The 20,596-nt window shown below is 38.9% G+C and overlaps 1 protein-coding gene across 1 annotated transcript in view; it reads right to left on the reverse strand.

Moving 5' to 3' along the window:
* ARMC3 (armadillo repeat containing 3) overlaps nt 1-20,596 on the reverse strand; it is a 94,693-nt gene that overhangs the window by 51,228 nt on the left and 22,869 nt on the right. Inside the window, exons 5-10 of the mRNA XM_004280949.3 lie at nt 12,898-12,966; nt 12,477-12,652; nt 9,913-10,107; nt 7,352-7,535; nt 1,309-1,461; nt 1,102-1,207 (exon numbers count right to left, since the gene is read on the reverse strand). Coding sequence (XP_004280997.1) covers nt 1,102-1,207; nt 1,309-1,461; nt 7,352-7,535; nt 9,913-10,107; nt 12,477-12,652; nt 12,898-12,966 — 883 coding nt within the window. The remainder of the gene's footprint in view (nt 1-1,101; nt 1,208-1,308; nt 1,462-7,351; nt 7,536-9,912; nt 10,108-12,476; nt 12,653-12,897; nt 12,967-20,596) is intronic.

The following is a 20,596-nucleotide window of genomic DNA, read 5'->3' on the forward strand; positions in this document are numbered from 1 at the left end:
ATTGAGGTTACATTGGCCTGTAACATTATGTAAGTTCATATGTACATTATATTTCTACTTCTGTATACACTATGGTGTGCTCACCACCAAAAATTTAGTTTCCATCCGTTACCGTACAGTTGATCCCCTTTACCCATTTCCCACTCCCACGCCCCACCACCCCGCCCCTTCCCCTCTGGTAATCACTACTGTGTTCTTTGTATCGATACATTTGTTTTTGTTTGATTGGGCTTGTTCATTTATTTTGTTGGTTTGTTTTTTATATTCCACATAAGAGTGAAATCATAGAATATTTGTCTTTCTCCATCTGACTTACTTCACTCAGTATATCTTCAGGGCCCATCCATGTTATCGCAAATGGCAATAATCATTTTATTTATGAAAGTTGCCTTCTAAAAATTCTTACTGTTTTATAAGGCAACTGTATCTTCTGTAGAGGAAATAGTAAGGCTTTGGGGTCTAACAGATCTGGCTTTAATTTCTAGCTCATCTAGTTGAATGAATATGTGTACCCAGGAAAATTAGGGAAACTTGCAGAGCTTCAGTTTCCTCATTAGTAGATGGAGTATCTAGACAATTAAAATTTTAAATGAATATAAATTACATTTCACAGTGTTTGGAATACGGAGGACATTCCTTTTCAACCCTTCTCCATAAGTATATACCCATATATGTTGTTTTCAATGGACTTTTAAAATGTTTCTCGATTTATCTAATGTTTATGTCCTTTTAAAATTGGTTCTTTAAAATTTTTTTCTTGATTTACCAATATTTGTAGACTGTCTTTAATATTTCCAACATTAGCCAGTTTTCTCTGTTCTGGAACCTTCTACAAGATTTAGCCTGTTACCTGCATCAAATGGCCTGCACATTTTCCCAGCAAGCCCAGAAACCCTCAAGATTTTGTAATGTCTTTGGAAAACAGGCTTATCTGCTGACTCTTATTTTCATAAGGGTTCCTAAGGAATAAATAACTCAACATAGAAGCATCTGAAAGAATATGTAAACTGCCTTGAAAGCCAGGAGATTACGATGAGCACATCTTGGACTGTTAAATATCCCATAAACAGGTCCCTGTTGAATGAGTCTTTTTGTACTTACTTTGCATTAGCGGGATTACAAGTGGTCAGATTCGCCAGGGCAAGGGCCGAAGCTTCCCTTACCTCTTCATTGTCACTTTTTAGTAACTGAATTAACTGTGGGATCCCTACAGAAAAAGAAAGGTAAAATGTGACTTTACAGACATCGATGTGAACTAGAATATGGCAACCTAAAAATGTTCAAAGTGGCCTTTTCCAGTTTGCTTACCCTGATTATTGAAAAATTCTTTGCTGCCCGAATTCTCACACATTGCCGAAATAGCTTGGGAAGCGGCAATTTTAGTTCCATCGTTTTCAGAACCCAAAAGGGTTACAAGGCATTTTTCAACTTCTTGTTCGTGAAAAAGTTTTCTATTTTCAGCTTTCATAAACCAAAAGGGAGAAAAAAAAATCAGAATTTTGCTGCAAAAACTGTGCAAGTGTAAAGACTTCCGCATCCAAAATATGATAGGAATTCAAACTATTCGTTAGCTTTAGTCACAGTCTAAAATATATACCTATTTATCCTTTAGAACACAGTGATTATGCAAAATGAATTATGGGCATTGCATTTTTTTCATTTTCCCTCATATGATATCAGTACTATGGCAGAGAAAATTCTGTAATAAGAAAGAGGCAAGCTTCAGACTTAGCAAGAACTTATTTAACATCAGTCATATGCCTGTCATGGTGCTGTGTTCACATGCGCTGTCTTCTCACTGAATACAAAAACCTGTTTATTTTAAATACAAAGCCCTATATTTGAAGAATGCCTAAGACGCACAAACTTGTGAGCTGGATGCTCAAGAGCAGAGCAGAGAGGAGGAGAAAGTCAAAATGAGTAATAAAGTATTGATATGATCCCGAGTCTTAAGGAATTTATGATCATCTTTTATCTTGTTACAATACATGCTGACATAGCAAAAACTATAATAATTACTTAATTGCTAAGTTGCCATAAACATAAAATAACATAAACATAGCACAGTTCCGTTTGAAAACAAAGTTATGACTCTTAAGTACATACCATGATATTAACCCCACTATAAAACACTAAATTAAAACCAAAAACAAAGTATTTTTAATGTTCTTTTTGTTCCCGATGTTCCTCTATTTAGTTTGATTTTTTAATAAATGACAATCTCATCACTATACAAAAGCAAATACTGCATTGAATTAAATTAGAACATTAAACAATTTTTGTTTTGTGTTCTACAGTTAATTCTAAATAAATTACTATTTATTAAAAGCATGTACTAGAAAAAATATATATTAAACCGAACTCAGTTTTAATGCTATAACAGAACCAGAGACAAGTTGGAAAAGAAACAGCTTACAAATAATTCCTTGCTAATTTATTTACAGTTCCTAAGAAAATTTTGTCATAGGTTTGGTTCTCATTAATTAACCTTTATAAAGTCAATGTAAATGATTAAAATGGAAGAATGTGTGATATGTGCTCTTAGGATGTTGATATACAAGAGAAGAATATCTTGTTAGAATAAAGATCTCTGCAAAAAATGCTGATACTACCTTAGATTACATCAACATGTGGAAATAATTCACTACTTGTACATATTTTAATTAACTTTTTTCCCAGAGATATCTTCAGAAATTATAGCAACTAGGTTTCCACTTTTATTGATTTTTGTCTTCTTTCAACAATGATTTTTAAAAATTACCTTTTTCACAGAAGCAGTATCATGGTCAGATGTCACCACCTTTGCAAATACTGTTTTGGCCTTTGTTCCTCTGATACACAGATGTATGCCGGAGCAATCTGGCCATCACTGGCACAAGCTAAGTCACTAACACTTCTGTTCATTCGTCTTAAAGCAATCATGAACCATGTCCTATAATTCTATCATTTTAATCCCTGCTCCTTTCATTTAAAACTGGAATTCAGTCAGGCCATAACTGTTTCATTAACAAGCTGCGATTAATACTTAAATCTCAAGTATATGGCCCCTAAAATGTTTTAAAATATATGTAGTCCTTATTAGTTTTCCCTGAATAAACAAGATCTCAAACTTTTCCAGAATCTCTGACTTAAAATCCTCAGGTTTATAATTAAGACTTCCAAGATGGGCTTCCCTGGTGGCGCAGTGGTTGAGAGTGCGCCTGCCGGTGCAGGGGACACGGGTTCGTGCCCCGGTCTGGGAAGATCTCACATGCCGCGGAGCTGCTGGGCCCGTGAGCCATGGCCGCCGAGCCTGCGCGTCCGGAGCCTGTGCTCCGTAACGGGAGAGGCCACAACAGTGAGAGGCCCGCGTACCGCAAAAAAAAAAAAAAAGACTTCCGAGATGATGCTCAATCAACTTCACTAAACAGAACACTCTGAGTGGATTCTATCAAGAAAATCGACCAAAAGAATTAATTTGAAAAGACTAACTTTGGAGTATGTGATGGTTACAATAAACAGTGTATACACAATTATTGGAACAATTTTTAAAAACTAATTTAAATACTGTGGGCAATTAGTTTCTCAACCCTGCTGGGAGTGTTCTCAAAATCCAGCTGTGTTCACCAAACCTCAAAAGTGCTGACTGCAGCGTGGCTATAATGGATTTAAAAGATGAATTAACATACTAACCAAGTACCTTCATTGAATTGCTACACTGAGAAGTATTTACGTGTTAATTACACAGAAAGTAAAGATGGCAAGGTAATTATGCTACTAATAGAATAATATCCTTTAAAAATAACATTTGTTCAGTATCACTAAATTTAAAAGCATGAGGTTTTGTATCTGAAAATAAATCTGTATGTAATGATGCTTTTCTTTACCCATTCTCAGAAGTTGCTAGTGGGCCACCTGTGCTCCTGCTGAGATGTTAATGCAGTTCATAAACCTCATGGCAAAATGGTAGTTAACACCTTCCTCCTCCTGGTGCCAGGTCAAAGGCATACTAATTTAGGGGTGCATATTAAAACTTTACTCAGCAAACAAAACTTAAAGAGTGTATATTATGTGGTTTTGTTTCAACTGTGTTTTTGACATGCAATGACAATGCTAACCCTAACCCTAGCCTACAAAAAACTTTTATGATGATGGAAAGTAAAAAGAGAATGTTATAAATGAATATGGAACAGTATAAGGAGCAACATTTGTAAAAACCTACTTATGAATGGAGTTAAGAAAATATAAACTGGACTACATCAAAGTTTAAAATGTCTCTGCATCAAAAGACACAATCAATAGAGTTAAAAAGGCAACCCACAGAATGGGAGAAAATATTTGCAAGTCATATATCGGATAAAGAGTTAATATCTAGAAAATATAAAAACTCCTACAATTCAATAACAAAAAAATTTTAAACCCAGTTTAAAAATGGGCAAAGGATTTGAATAGGCATTTCTCCAAAGAAGATTTTTTAAATGGCCATTTAGCACATGAAAAAGATGCTCAACATCACTAACCATGAAGGAAATGCAAATCAAAACACAAAGAGATACCACTTCACACCCATTAGGATGGCTACTATTAAAAAAAAGAAAAAAAGACAGAATATACCAAGTGTTGGCAAGAATGTGGAGAAATTGGAACCCTTGTGCCCTGTTGATGGGAATGTAAAATGGTGTAGCTGCTATGGAAAACAGTATGGCAGTTCCTCAAATTAGTAAACGTAGAATTACCGTATGATTCAGCAATTCCAATTCTGGATATATACCCTAAAGAATTGGAAGCGGGGGCCCAAAGAGATATTTGTACATCTGTGTTCATAGCAGCATTATTCACTGTACCCAAAAGGTGGAAGCAATCCAGGTGTCTATTAGCAGATGAAAGGATCAACAAATGTGATATAATCATACAATGGCATATTTTTCAGAGTTGAAAAGGAAGGACATCCTGACACATGCTACAACATGAATGAACCTTGAGGACATTATGCTGAGTGAAATAAGCCAATCACAAAAGGGCAAATATTGTATGATTCCACTTATATAAGTACTTGTAGTCAAACTCACAGAGACAGAAAGAATGGTTTCCAAGGACTGCAGGGAGGGAGAAGGGGGGAGTTATTTATTCATGGGTACAGAAGGTTAGGCTTGTGAGACGAAGAGGCCTGCAGCTGGATGGTGGTGATGGTAGCACAACATGAATGTATTTAATACCACTGAACTGTACGCTTAGAAATGGTGAAGTCGGTGAATTTTATATTATGTGTATTTTACAATTTTTCAAAAAAGAACAGACCTCATCTCCTTTCCTTCAGTCAAAACCTGCCCTTCTTCTTGAGTTCCCCATTTCTGTGAGTGGCACCATTCTACGTCCAGCTGTCCAAGCCAGAAGGCCTTGTCCTTGGCATTACCTTCTTCTTCCCCCAACCCACAGAGTCATTCAACAAACCCATATGGACCCTCAAGCACCGTGCTGCTGGGTCTCCTTGCAGACGCCTCTGAGTCCATCACGACCACCTCGGCTCTGCTTCAGGACCCCCCTCCTCTCACCTCGATCACTGCAGCAGTCCCCTTCCCGGTCTTCCTGCATCTGGTCCTGTGCATGTCTAATCTCTTCTCCACTTTGCAGCAAGAGTGCTCTTTCTCTAAAAAGTGAAAATCTGTAGGGTTCCCTCCCCTCTCTAAGTCACTTGAGGGGTGCTTTGTTGCCCTGAAAATAAAGTCCAAAGCCCTTAAACTTGGCTCGTGATGCCCGTTAGCATGTGGCGCCTCATTACTTCTCCGGCCTGGACTCTCAGTTTTCTGCTGCACTCTATTGACTGGCCATTCTGAAAACTTTCAGCTCTGGAACTCACCACGCTCTGTCCCTCTCTGGCCACTACACACTGTCCCTTCTCCTCAGAGCACTGCTGAGCACCCCCGACCCACCAGGACCTTCTTTGCCCAGCCAGTTTCCCTCATCTCCTCTAGGTCTGAGCCTGTAAATCACCTGTTCCAGGAAGGCTTGTCTGACCCGAGTCTGCGTTAGGTGGACCCTCCTGGGGGATCCTGTTCCCCCATCATCAGGCACGTTTAACACGGCATCGCGACTGCCTGCTTACTTGCCTGCCCTGGGTTTGTTGATACAAACTGGGGGCTTAATAAACATTAATAAATGAATTCATAAACAGTCCAGATAGTCTGTAGCTCACTCACAGACACATCCTTAGGTCACTGCAGTGCCAATAGCGTAATTAGTAGTAGAACTAGAGTGCAAGAGCTCTCCATCCCGTGCTCTTTTCACTACTGTATCGAGTGATGGGTAATAAACTCACGAAACTTGTATCACAAGAGGGGCCGAAACCCAAAGAGAAGTTGAGATACGTAAAAATTTTAGGTTTGACATTGCTCATGTCTTTCCATTGCCCTCTCATCTGGTCTCAAATAACTAAGAAGGCCTGGGATAGATGGAGAACAGAACTGACCAGGTAATGACAACGCCTAAGTTCCTTTTGGGAGAATTCTGAATTAAGCAATTTTGTCAAAATTAATTTTACAGGCTGTCTTTAGATTTGGCCTGTATGATGTAACTCACGAGGCCCCTCTCTATTGACTTAGTACTGGGAGGTGAAATTTGGCACACTGCATTAAAACTTTGAAGAAATCCAGTATGGGTTGAAAAGGAAATGTTTCCCATAATATAGACATATATACAGATGTGAGTATATATGTTTAGAATATAAATCACTTAAACTAGTCAAAGCTGTCATCATTTATAAGAGGGGTGATGTGGAAGGGGGAAAATAAAATCACATCTTTTATTAAATAAAATACTCCAAATATACATATATTGAAATTATAATTTTATCTTCAGTGCTCACGATGTAATTAATCTCCCATATTTTACAGATTTATGTCAACATAGCTTGCCAGTGAAATGAAAATTGTATTTTATGTATAGTATGAGCATATTATTTTTCACAGCTATATAACATGGAACAGCTAGACTCCAGCTGCAACTCGAAATTACTGTATAGATATCATTCCAAATGTGGATTTATTGAAATGATGTTTTCGGGATTACAGAGAGTGCATACATTCTGTAAAATTTCAAAATCAGGAGAAATAAAAGCTTAAAACTTAATTTAGGAATGAATTGTTTAAAAATACGTTATAATTAAATCATATTGAGTTTATTAAATACTGGACAAAGCAATCTCTACTTTTACTTACTAGCATTGAGATGAATTTTGATCTTGAATAGTAAGTATAGCACTATCCTCAAATGACCATCTAAAAGCAGACAAATGCTGTAGCATTTGTTAGTACTAATTGAAATCAAGACTACAGGAGGAAATAGGTATGCTTAGTTTATACAAAATGAGACATACGATCATAAGCGGCTTTAGTAATTGCTCTTGCTGCATTCTTTTGAATATCAGGAATTGTAGAGTTTTCTGCAAATGATAGGAGCTTCTTAAGATCCCCTGTCTGCTGAATCATCACCATGGTATCCATATCTTCAAGGCAATTGGCCAACACGGAAAGCGCTTCTATATGAAGGTCACTCAATTCCTAATAATAAAAGCAAACACAACTTTAGAAAATTGTAATAAAAGCAATCCACACTTTCCAAATTTTATTACAAGAGGGACTCAGATCAGTCAGAACATAATGTAATTAATTTTGTTGTGACAGAGGCCCAAGGAAACAGTTCTGTTTATTAATGTGACATCTCTCTCCCTGACCATTAGTCCCATCTCTTCTCATTTCCCCTATTCCAAAATGTTTTACAGATAAAAAATAGTTGCTGGAAACTTCCAGTAATGGTATCCAAGTGATGTTGCTCAAACAGCCTTCCACCGACAAGTTTAAAATCTAAAGAAAATATTTTTTGAAAAAGCAGACAGAAGCTGAAAGTATATTCCTTAAAATCTCCAGTTGGTGGAGGGAGGTATTGTGAGTGTGTGGCTTTCTTGCCTGAGGAATCTCCAGAATCCCCATAGCAGTGGAAAACTGAAGCCTTTTCTGAACAGTTAGAAATTTAAGGTAGAAATCACAGTAAAGATGCTCCACTGCCGTGGTATTCTACACAGCAGTGGTTCTGATCAAGAAACTCACTTCACAGCAAAAGAAATGCAGCAGTGGGCAGATGGTCACAGAAATCACTGGCCTTCCCATGTTCCCTACCATCCTGAAGCAGCTGGCTTGATAGAATGGCCTATGCAAGACACAGTGACAGCGCTAGCTAAGTGGCTAGCTAAACTTGCAGGGCTATATGTTCTCTGGAACAGCATCCTATATGTTGCTGTTACTCCCAGGAACCAAGGAATGGATATGGGAGTGGCACCACTCACTATTACCCATGGCAATTCAGTAGCAAACATTTTGTTTCCTGTACCTGTAACCTTATGCTCTGCTGATCTAGAAATCTTAGATCCAAAGGGAGGGATACTTCTACCAGGAGACACAACAATGAGTCCACAGAACTAAAAGCTAAGACTGCCACCTGGCCTCTTTGGGAGCCTCATGGTTCTGAATCAACAGGCAAAGAAGAGAGTTACTGTGCTGATTGGGGTGATAGAGCCCACCTATCCAAGGGAAATTGGACTGCTACTCCACAACAGAGGTGAGGAAGACTATGCCTGGAATACAGGGGGTCCCTTATGGCATTTCTTAGTAATACCATACCCTGTGATTAAGGTTGATGGAGAACTATAATGACCCAATCTGGGTACCACTACTAATGGTCCAGGCTCTTCAGGAATGAAGGTTTGGGTCACCACATCAAGTAAAGAATCAAGATGGGGCTTCCCTGGTGGCGCAGTGGTTGAGAGTCCGCCTGCCGATGCAGGGGACACAGGTTTGTGCCCCGGTCTGGGAAGATCCCACATGCCGGGCTCCTGCGCGTCCGGAGCCTGTGCTCCGCAACGGGAGAGGCCACAACAGTGAGAGGCCTGCGTACCGCAAAAAAAAAAAAAAAAGAATCAAGATGAGCTGAGGTGCTTGCTGAGGGCAAGCGGAATATGGAATGGGTATCGGAAGAAGGTAGTTATAAATACCAACTACAACCATGTGATCAGTTACAGAAAAGAGGACTATAATTGTCATGAGTATTGCTTCCTTATTTTGTTATGAATGTGCGTGTGTGTGTGTGTGTGTGTGTGTATGAAATATCCTTTTCTTCTCTCTCTTATCCCCTCAGGCAACATGAGATGTACTGCCTTTACAATATGGTATTTAAGTACGGTTAATTTTACATCTTATTATGGGATGTCAAGGAGAAGAGGAAACATCATCCAAGGACTTTGCATCCTCCTATGGGGAAGGGGACAGTGTGTGTTTTGTTGTACACAGGACAGCTGGACCATGTTAAGTGGAAGTATGATCTTGTTTTTGTCTTTATTTGGAGATTAATGATTTAGGAGCTGTGAATGGATGCCACATTGACTAGCAATGGTTAATATTTATGTTTTAACTTGACTAGCCCACAGTATCCAGATATTTAGTTAAACATTATTCTAGATGTTTCTGTGAAGGCATTTTTTAGGTGAAATTAATATTTAAATCAGTAGACTGAGTAAAGCAGGTTACCCTCCATCATGTGTGGTAAATGACTCTTCTTGCATTACCCTAGAGAAGACTGGGGCAGACAAAGGTTAAAAGACTAATTCCAGGTGTTTCAAGAAAACATAAGATCACAAACAAAACTTTAAAAATCTTAAATCAGAAGATTTTAAAAAATTAAATTATTTTAGAATGCCCTCTACCAATTTTCTGATTTAATTGTGCTGGTAAACTATGTAGCAATAAGCAAATTAGTCCGTTCTACTTAGCATCATGCTTAAATATAATAAAATTTCATTTAAAAATATTCTATAATTTGTATTTTATAACAACACTTAGGAGAGATACATCTCCTCATAGAGAGTTGAATGAATGTTACAGGTACCTTAGTTTCTAGGATCTTAATAAGATGGTCCACTCCTTGACTGTCTCTTAGCATTGCCCGGCACTCCTTATCATTTGTAATAACACCTAAGGTTTTGAGAGCCAACAACTGAATAATTGGATATTCTGACTTCAAGAGATCTAATATAGGAGGGATTGCATTTAGTTCTTGAAGTGTCGCTCGGCACTGAAAATCCTGCCAGGAAGTATAAATGTTCAAATAAGTGGTTTTTAAAGCAAAATACAGTCTTAAGAATGGAGAGATTCTATTTTCTAACAAAGAACATTATAAGTTATAATGTTCCCATCTTTTATTCTGGATTTGCTTCCAAAATAACTCACAAACAAATATAAGCAAACCCTGGATTGACACCAAAATATTCATTTTAACTATACAGACCTTGTCAATAATAGGAAATAAGCATGATCTATGACTTCTCAGCAGCTACTGTTTTTTTATTATACAGAAAATTCCTCTTACTACAGACAGCATCACAATAAAATCTATGCATAATGAAATTCTTTTCACACGCTATACCCTGTTTCAAATAGTAGTCGATAAAATGAAATGACGGTACCAATTCCTTATTATTGTCATTCAGATGGATGGTTTATAAAATGCTAATCTGCATGCAGTGCTGTTGGCAGGACCTGTGCATGCAAATTTACATCAGGTTTAGTTCTGACACATAACCTTAATTTAAGACATTTACAAGAGCAAGGGGTCATTAGAGTCCAGACAAGTCGCTCTGCATGGTGTGCCTGTAATCCTGGGTGAGTGGTGGAGGGAGGGTCGTTGGGGTGAGCGACAGAGAAAACAAAGCAAAAAAGTCATGAAAAGCCCCCAAACTCTGACTACTAAATCATGACATTTTAAATCAAAACAGGGTAAACTTAAAATAGAATTAAAGACAGAAAAGACCCCACTTCCAGCTTATCTTCCCTCTATCCTTCAACTGGCCTCTCATAGTCAGCTTCCTTCAGACATAAAAACTGTAGGTTGCTGCTTGCTATGGGTTGAATTGTACCCCCCCCAAAATATCTTGAAGTCCTACTCCTCAGTACCTCAAAATGTGACCTTATTTGGAAATGGGATCGTTGCAGATGTAATTAGTTAAGCTAAGGTCATGGGGGAGTAGGGTGGGTAATTATTGGTGTCCGTATAAGATTGGTGTCTTTATAACAGGAGGCGAGAGAGCTGACAGAGGGAGAGATTGCAGTGATGAGGCTGCAAACCAGGGACCACCAAGGATTCACAGCCACCACCAGAAGCTGGGAAGAGGTAAGGGAGGATTCTACCCAGAGTCCCAGACGGAGCATGGCCCTGATGACACCTTGATGTCAGAAGTCCAGCCTCCAGAACCGTGAGGGAATAGGTTCCTGTTGTTTTAGCCAGTTTGTTGTACTTTGTTACAGCAGCCTTAGGAAATGAATACACTGTTATTAGCTAGTCCTTCTGTTATGAAGAATAGTGGAGGTAAGTCTTTTCATTTCCACTTGATAAAAAATATAGAGAAATAGACTTAATGAGGAGTCTTGGCATGAAACACACAGACACGTTTTCAGGATTATTTAGGCCTATAGGATGAAGTAAAGTCACCAGAGAAGGGGTATGGCTGCACTTGCTCTTCAGGAAGAGGAAAGGTAACACCAGTGGGTGCCCAGCTACGTGGCAAGGACATGCCAGGGCCAGGGTTGCATGCTTTGGGTGCCTTTTGGCATGAGTGCCTTTGTCCTCTTTTTCTATATATCTTGTCTAGATACTTTGCTTCTCAATGAAACCTCCTTCACCTTTGCTTCCATATCTCTTCTTTCACATTCTCTTGACGGCTATTTAAAATGGTGTCTTGTACTTCCAGGTGACCTAAAGCTTATCAAACGTGTGTGGGAACTGTTCAGGAACCTGAACAGGAAAAGAAGCAGAGAAGGCTGTCCAAAGTGGCAGCAAGCTGACCTGCTGGGGGTGTGAGGGTGTGTGTGCTGGGTTGGGGATTGGAGGGGAGGGGCCAGAGGACAGGACAGGTTGTGGGCGGAGGGTGGGTAGGGTGTTTCTTCCATTATGAAGGAAAGCATCACAGTGAGGTAGCATCTTGCAACTGTGAATGATGAGTTCCGTTCAGCAAAACTCAACTTTTCACCAACAAATAAGCTGAATCCAAAATCTTGGTACATTGTGTAAGGCGGATGATACCAACCAATTGGATCACCAAGATTAGATCAACAGTTAACTGCCTAGGTCAAAACTAGTTCAACACTAATATTAGATTTCCTGTTTTGGAAGAAATAGTACTTACCTAGTATAATCCTGCCTTAATTTGCAAGCCCATTCTATTCTTTTAAAATGCCCTTTTATGGGGGACAATTACTTACAAAACGTGAAAACTGAAAGGTATCGACTCTAAACTTCCATTATTTTTCCTCTGAATGATAACTACTAAATAGTACTGAGAAGGAGTGATTTTAATTAAAACTGGACCTTTTTTTAAAGCTTTGTCCTTTTTTTAATGGGAAAATAAATTCTAGAACCAGCTTTTGTCAAAACTCATTGTTAGAAATTAATCTCACCTGGACCAAGTTGTAAATGCACTCGATAGAATTCTTCTTCACGTCCGGGTCTGGGCTGCTTAGCAGTCTGATGAGAGGCTCTAATCCACCTTGTTCAAATATTTGCACTTTGCTGGTATACTCTGCAGACATGTTTGCTAGGCAAAGACTAGCAAACTCATGGATAACTACTTCCTCTGTGTATCAAAAACAAATAACACAAGTATGTAAAGGCTTATTCAACCATTATGTTAAACCATGCTGTGAAAACCAAAGCTCCACAGATCTTACCTTGGTTGGAGCCCATCTTAGTTTGAGAGAGTTTAATGACAATACAGAATTGGTGTTTCATAAACTATTTTCAATCGGTACTTTAATCAGATGCGAAAAATAAATCATTCCCCATTTTTGAAATATTGATAGATGGAGGATGTAGAGTTACCTTCTGCGGCCAGCTGAGCAATCACAGAATTCATGACATCTAACTCCCTTAACAATTTTTTGACATCATCTATAAAAGAAGAAACAGAATATTAATGTTTATTAATTATAATAATAATGGCAATGTCTGTGGAATAGTTCCTTATGAGATAGGTTCTATTATTACCTAATTTTACAGATAAGGAAATTGAGGTTCACAATCACACAGCAAGTAAGAGGTGGGGACGGGTTTCACACCCAGGTCTGTCTGACCCCAGACAGACTATAGCCCATGTTGCTTGATTGCTCAGCTGTACGACCTTCCAAAACACTAGAAAAGATAACCATAAATGCACGAAAGTGCCTAGAACACCATCAGTAAAGTTGAGTTACTGTGCCCTACACTTGCTTATGATATAACAGTAATTCTTTTTGTTTTGTTGGGAGGATATTTTTAAATTTAGATTTTAATAAAACTAGTATAAAATGCAAATAAGAATTATCCTCAGCCTTTTCCCATAAATACATCTTGTATATGTTCCATTTGCTTATCAGAAATGCCAAAGATGCTTAAAGATAAGTATATTAATTTTTTAAAGTTCACTTTTGTATTATTTACAGGAGCCTAATTAAAGCTAGACAATTATGCCCCTGCTTCTTTCTTGCCATCCTTAACTCCCTTTTTCTGAGAAATAAGGCATAGCTGCTACTTCAGTTTTGCAATTTCTCTTCTTGGTCGATTATCTCTTCTGTAAGCCAAAATTAGTGTTACCAGAAGTTTGGAAAAATTCACTTTGCAGCAGCTGAAGCAGATGGTCTCGGGAATTAACCGCTGGATACGTTTGCCTTTTCTTGGACACCTTTTCCTGTGTGATTCAGGGATGTGGCTGTTCCTCAACCTGTCAAAACTTCTTTCTCTCTGTTCTGTTCAAAATGGCTCAAAGAGGGCTAGCAAACTTACAGCTAGCTATATATGCACATGGATAGGCTTTCAGCACAAAAGAATAATTGAGTTTTGGGGAAGTGTAGGACTTCATATTTTACAGTCGAAACTCCTCTGAAAAACGCATTACCTCCACAGGTCTAGAAATAATAGCCATGGCATAATAGTCAGATCCTTCCAAGTGTCCTGGTAAACTAGGCAGAGGTGCCCCCTCTGGAAAAGCATGCTGTCATTCTCTTCTCACTCTTATGAGTCCAGTCTGTGTTGTTTGCAATGATTTTTTGGAAGGTTGTACCAAAGTTCCCTATTTTTACATGCTAGAAGAAAAGCATTTCTGGGCTTTTAGATCTCCAAGTACATTCTCCACTTAGTATACAAGATAATCTTCCATCTACTTCAGAGTTTCTGCTACAACGCTGACCATGAGGTCAGGAAGATTCTGGCCCTGTGTACTCTCTGCTCCTTGTGTTTCCCTGCAGGAAGCATCTGCTCCCACAGGGAGAGGGCCCCTTGCTGCATCTGTATGTGCCACCACCCCCTTGCTGTGCCCAAACAAGTTAAAAGTTTTCATCAGAGGATTCTCTGGGCCACGAAATTCCTTTCTACATATGAATTTAGCCCAGGTCTGTTCAACAACAGATCTAGGAGGTTTATCCACTACACCACTTTCTTAAGGCTCAATGGATCATTCAGATTCAATGGCAGCTCTTGTAAATTGGTGGCATAGCTGATTAACTTGTTATTAAACTTTCTGACACCAGATTGTTCAAATAGTCCTTCTGTTCTTGAGGTTAAATCAGCAGAAATAATGGGTAAGCTGCTACTTCTGTCACTTTAAATATAATATTGATCTCTGTCCCCTTCTTTCTCAGCAGAGAACACTCTCAGATATGGCAACTTGGACTTGTGGTTGGGCCACATGAACACGTTCTAGGCAAGCAGTGGGACACCTACAATTCTAGCTTGGTTCAGAACTGCCAGCACCTTCCTTCCCGGAGTACCTTCATGCCATCTGGGTTTTTTTTTTTTTTTTCAGTCATCAATTTTATACACATCAGTGTATACATGTCAATCCAAATCGCCCAATTCATCACACCACCATCCCCACCAAGCCGCCGCTTCCCCCCTTGGTGACCATACGTTTGTTCTCTACATCTGTGTCTCAGCTTCTGCCCTGCAAACCGGTTCATCTGTACCATTTTTCTAGGTTCCACATATATGCATTAATATGTGATAATTGTTTTTCTCTTTCTGACTTAACTTCAATCTGTATGACAGTATCTAGATCCATCCACGTCTCAACAAATGACCCAATTTCAATCCTTTTTATGGCTGAGTAATATTCCATTGTATATATGTACCACATCTTCTTTATCCATTAATCTGTCAATGGGCATTTAGGTTGCTTCCATGACCTGGCTATTGTAAATAGTGCTGCAATGAACATTGGGGTGCATGTGTCTTTTTGGATTATGGTTTTCTCTGGGTATATGACAGGTAGTGGGATTGCTGGATCATATGGTAATTCAATTTTTAGTTTTTTAAGGAACCTCCATACTGTTCTCCATAGTGGCTGTATCAATTCACATTCCCACCAACAGTGCAAGAGGGTTCCCTTTTCTCCACACCCTCTCCAGCATTTGTTGTTTGTAGATTTTCTGATAATTCCCATTCTAACTGGTGTGAGGTGATACCTCATTGTAGTTTTGATTTGCATTTCTCTAATAATTAGTGATGTTGAGCAGCTTTTCATGTGCTTCTTGGCCATCTGTAGGTCTTCTTTGGAGAAATGTCTATTTGGGTATTCTGCCCATTTTTGGATTGGGTTGTTTGTTTTTTTAATATTGAGCTGCATGAGCTGTTAATATATTTTTGAGATTAATCCTTTGTCCATTGATTTGTTTGCAAATATTTTCTCCCATTCTGAGGGTTTTCTTTTCGTCTTGTTTATGGTTCCCTTTGCTGTGCAAAAGCTTTGAAGTTTCATTAGGTCCCATTTGTTTATTTTTGTTTTTATTTCCATGACTCTAGGAGGTGGATCAAAAAAGATATTGCTGGGCTTCCCTGGTGGCACAGTGGTTGAGAGTCCACCTGCCGATGCAGGGGACACGGGTTCGTGCCCCGGTCCGGGAAGATCCCACATGCCGCAGAGCAGCTGGGCCCGTGAGCCATGGTCGCTGAGCCTGCGCGTCCAGAGGCTGTGCTCTGCAATGGGAGAGGCCACAACAGTGAGAGGCCCGCGTACCACACACACAAAAAAAAGATCTTGCTGTGATTTATGTCAAAGAGTGTTCTTCCTGTTTTCCTCTAAGAATTTTATAGTGTCTGGTCTTACATTTAGGTCTCCAATCCATTTTGAGTTTATTTTTGTGTATGGTGTTAGGGAGTGTTCTAATTTCATTCTTTTACATGTAGCTGTCCAGTTTTGCCAGCGCCACTTATTGAAGAGACTGTCTTTTCTCCATTGTATATCCTTGCCTCCTTTGTCATAGATTAGTTGACCATGGGTGCATGGGTTTATCTCTGGGCTTTCTATCTTGTTCCATTGATCTATATTTCTGTTTTTGTGCCAGTACCATATTGACTTGATCACTGTAGCTTTGTAGTATAGTCTGAAGTCAGGGAGTCTGGTTCCTCCAGCTCCGTTCTTTTGCCTCAAGACTTGTTTGGCTCTTCGGGGTCTTTGGTGTCCCATACAAATTTTAAGATTTTTTTGTCTGTAATTTTTTTTTTTTTGGTAGTATCTTTGTCTGGTTTTGGTATCAGGGTGGTGGTGGCCTCATAGAATGAGTTTGGGAGTGTTCCTTCCTCTGCAATTTTTTGGAAGAGTTTGAGAAGGGTGGGTGCTAGCTCTTCTCTAAATGTTTGATAGAATTCACCTGTGAAGCCAGCTGGTCCTGGACTTTTGTTTGTTGGAAGATTTTTGATCACAGTTTCAATTTCATTACTTGTGATTGGTCTGTTCATATTTTCTGTTTCTTCCTGGTTCAGTCTTGGAAGGTTATACATTTTAAGAATTTGTCCATTTCTTCCAGGTTGTCCATTTTATTGGCATAGAGTTGCCTGTAGTAGTCTCTTAGGATGCTTTGTATTTCTGCAGTGTCTGTTGTAACTTCTCATTTTTCATTTCTAATTTTATTGATTTGAGTCCTCTCCCTCTTTTTCTTGATGAGTCTGGCTAATGGTTTATCAATTTCATTTATCTTCTCAAAGAACCAGCTTTTAGTTTTATTGATCTTTGCTACTGTTTTCTTTGTTTCTATTTTATTTATTTCTGCTCTGATCTTTATGATTCCTTTCTTTCTGCTAACATTGGGTTTTGTTTGTTCTTCTTTCTCTAGTTCCTTTAGGTGTAAGTTTAGATTGTTTATTTGAGATTTTTCTTGTTTCTTGAGGTTGGCTTGTATTGCTATAAACTTCCCTCTTAGAACTGCTTTTGCTGCATCCCATAGGTTTTGGATCGTCATGTTTTCATTGTCATTTGTCTGTAGGTATTTTTTGATTTCCTCTTTGATTTCTTCAGTGATCTCTTGGTTATTTAGTAACGTATTGTTTAGCCTCCATGTGTTTGTGTTTTTTATGTTTTTTTCCCTGTAATTCATTTTCATAACGTTGTGGTCAGAAAAGATGCTTGATATGATTTCAATTTTCTTAAATTAACTGAGGCTTGATATGTGACCCAAGATGTGATCTATCCTGGAGAATGTTCTGTGCACACTTGAGAAGAAAGTGTAATCTGCTGTTTTTGGATGGAATGTCCTATAAATATCAATTAAATCTATCTGGTCTATTGTGTCATTTAAGGCTTCTGTTTCCTTATTAATTTTCTGTCTGGATGACCTGTCCATTGGTGTGAGTTGTTAAAGTCCCCCACTATTACTGTGTTACTGTCGATTTCCTCTTTTATAGCTGTTAGCAGTTGCCTTATGTATTGAGGTGCTCCTATGTTGGGTGCATATATATTTATAATTGCTATATCTTCTTCTTGGATTGATCCCTTAATCATTATGTAGTGTCCTTCCTTGTCTCTTGTAACATTCTTTATTTTAGAGTCTATTTTATCTGATATGAGTATTGCTACTCCAGCTTTCTTTTGATTTCCATTTGCATGGAATATCTTTTTCCTTCCCCTCACTTTCAGTCCGTATGTGTCTCTAGGTCTTAAGTGGGTCTCTTGTAGACAGCATATATATGGGTCTTGTTTTTGTATCCATTCAGCAACCTGTGTCTTTTGGTTGGAGCATTTAATCCATTCACGTTTAAGGTAATTATCGATATGTATGTTCCTATGACCATTTTCTTAATCGTTCTGGGTTTGTTTTTGTAGGTCCTTTTCTTCTCTTGTGTTTCCCACTTAGAGAAGTTCCTTTAGCAATTGTTGTAGAGATGGTTTGGTGGTGCTGAATTCTCTTAGCTTTTGCTTGTCTGTAAGGCTTTTGATTTCACCGTCGAATCTGAATGAGATCCTTGCCGGGTAGAGTAATCTTGATTGTAGGTTCTTCCCTCTCATCACTTTAAGTATATCATGCCACTCCCTTCTGGCTTGTAGAGTTTCTGCTGAGAAATCAGCTGTTAACCTGATGGGAGTTCCCTTGTATGTTATTTGTCATTTTTCTCTTGCTGCTTTCAATAATTTTTCTTTGTCTTTAATTTTTGCCAATTTGATTCATGTCTCGGCATGTTTCTCCTTGGGTTCATCCTGTATGGGACTCGCTGAGCTTCCTGGACTTGGGTGGCTATTTCCTTTCCCATGTTAGGGAAGTTTTCGACTATAATCTCTTCCAATATTTTCTCGGGTCCTTTCTCTCTCTGTTCTCCTTCTGGGACCCCTACAATGCGAATGTTGTTGCATCCTTTCTCTCTCTGTTCTCCTTCTGGGACCCCTACAATGCGAATATTGTTGCGTTTAATGTTGTCCCAGAGGTCTTTTAGGCTGTCTTCATCTCTTTTCATTCTTTTTTCTTTATTGTGTTCCACATCAGTGAATTCCACCATTCTGTCTTCCGGGTCACTTATCTGTTCTTCCGCCTCAGTTATTCTGCTATTGATTCCTTCTAGTGTAGTTTTCATTTCAGTTATTGTATTGTTCATCTCTGTTTGTTTGTTCTTTAATTCCTCTAGGTCTGTGTTAAACATTTCTTGCATCTTCTCGATCTTTGCCTCCATTCTTTTTCTGAGGTCCTAGATCATGTTCACTATCATTATTCTGAATTCTTTTTCTGGAAGGTTGCCTATCTCCACTTCATTTAGTTGTTTTTCTGGGGTTTTATCTTGTTCCTTCATCTGGTACATAGCCCTCTGCCTTTTCATCTTGTCTATCTTTCTGTGAATGTGGTTTTTGTTCCACAGCTTCAGGATTGTAGTTCCCATGCCATCTGTTTTAAGTGCATTCCTTTTTTTAAAAAGTTATTTTATTGAAGTGTAGTTGACTTACAATGTTATGTTCGTTTCTGCTGCACAGCAAAGTGATTCAGTTACACAAATATATACGTATTTTTTTCCATTATGGTTTATTACAAGATATTGAATACAGTTCCCTGTGCTATACAGTTGGACCTTGTTGTTTAGCCATTCTATACATAATAGTCTGCATCTGCTAATCCCAAACTCTCAATCCATCCCTCTCCCACCCCCATCCCCCTTGGCAACCACAAGACTGTTCTCTATGTCTGGGAGTGTGTTTCTGTTTCATAGATAGGTTCATTTGTGTCATATTTTAGATTCCTCATGTAAGTGGAGTCATATGATATTTGTCTTTCTCTTTCTGAATTACTTCCCTTAGTATGATAATCTCTAAGACTCCACACAAAAAACTACTAGAATTAAGCGATAAGTGAATTCAGCAAGGTAGCAGGATACAAGATTAACATACAGTAATTGTTGCATTTCTTTACACGAACAATGAAATATTAGAAAGGGAATGTAAAAAAAAAAATCCATTTTAAAATCGCATCCAAAAAATAAAGTACTTAGGAATAAACTTGACCAAGGAGGTGAAAGACTTATATGCTGAGAACTATAAAACACTAATAAAAGAAACTGAAGATGATTCAACGAAATGGAGACACTTCCCTGGTCGCTCAGTGGTTAAGAATCCTGCCAATGCAGGGGACACGGGTTCGATCCCTGCTCCGGGAAGATCCCACATGCCGTGGAGCAGCTAAGCCCGTGTGCCACAACTATTGAGCCTGCATGCCACAACTACTGATGCCCATGCTCCTAGAGCCCATGCTTCACAACAAGAGAAGCCACTGCAACGAGAAAAGCCTGCGCACAACGAAGAGTAGCCCCTGCTTGCCGCAACTAGAGAGAAAGCCTGCGTGCAGCAAGGATGACCCCCCAAAATAAATAAATAAATTTTAAAAAAAGAAATGGGGCTTCCCTGGTGGCGCAGTGGTTGAGGGTCCGCCTGCCGATGCAGGGGACGCGGGTTCGTGTCCTGGTCCAGGAAGATCCCACATGCTGCGGAGTGGCAGGGGCTGTGAGCCATGGCTGCTGGGCCTGCACGTCCGGAGCCTGTGCTCCGCAATGGGAGAGGCCACAACAGTGAGAGGCCCGTGTACCACAAAAAAAAAAAAAAAAAAAAAAAAAGAAAGATATCCCATGCTCTTGGATTAATTCTTATTTACAGTTTTTTTGTTGCATAATATTGACCACCTAATTTACTCTTGATCTTGTATACTCTTTTACATCAACCTTTTCCTAAGATGGCAAGCTCTTCAGATTGCCTTAATCAGGCGTTTAAGCCACAGAACGGTACTGATCCGTGGCCTGTTAG

The sequence above is a fragment of the Orcinus orca genome, chromosome 2 (assembly GCF_937001465.1).
Source record: "Orcinus orca chromosome 2, mOrcOrc1.1, whole genome shotgun sequence".
Classification (NCBI taxonomy): Eukaryota; Metazoa; Chordata; class Mammalia; order Artiodactyla; family Delphinidae; genus Orcinus; species Orcinus orca.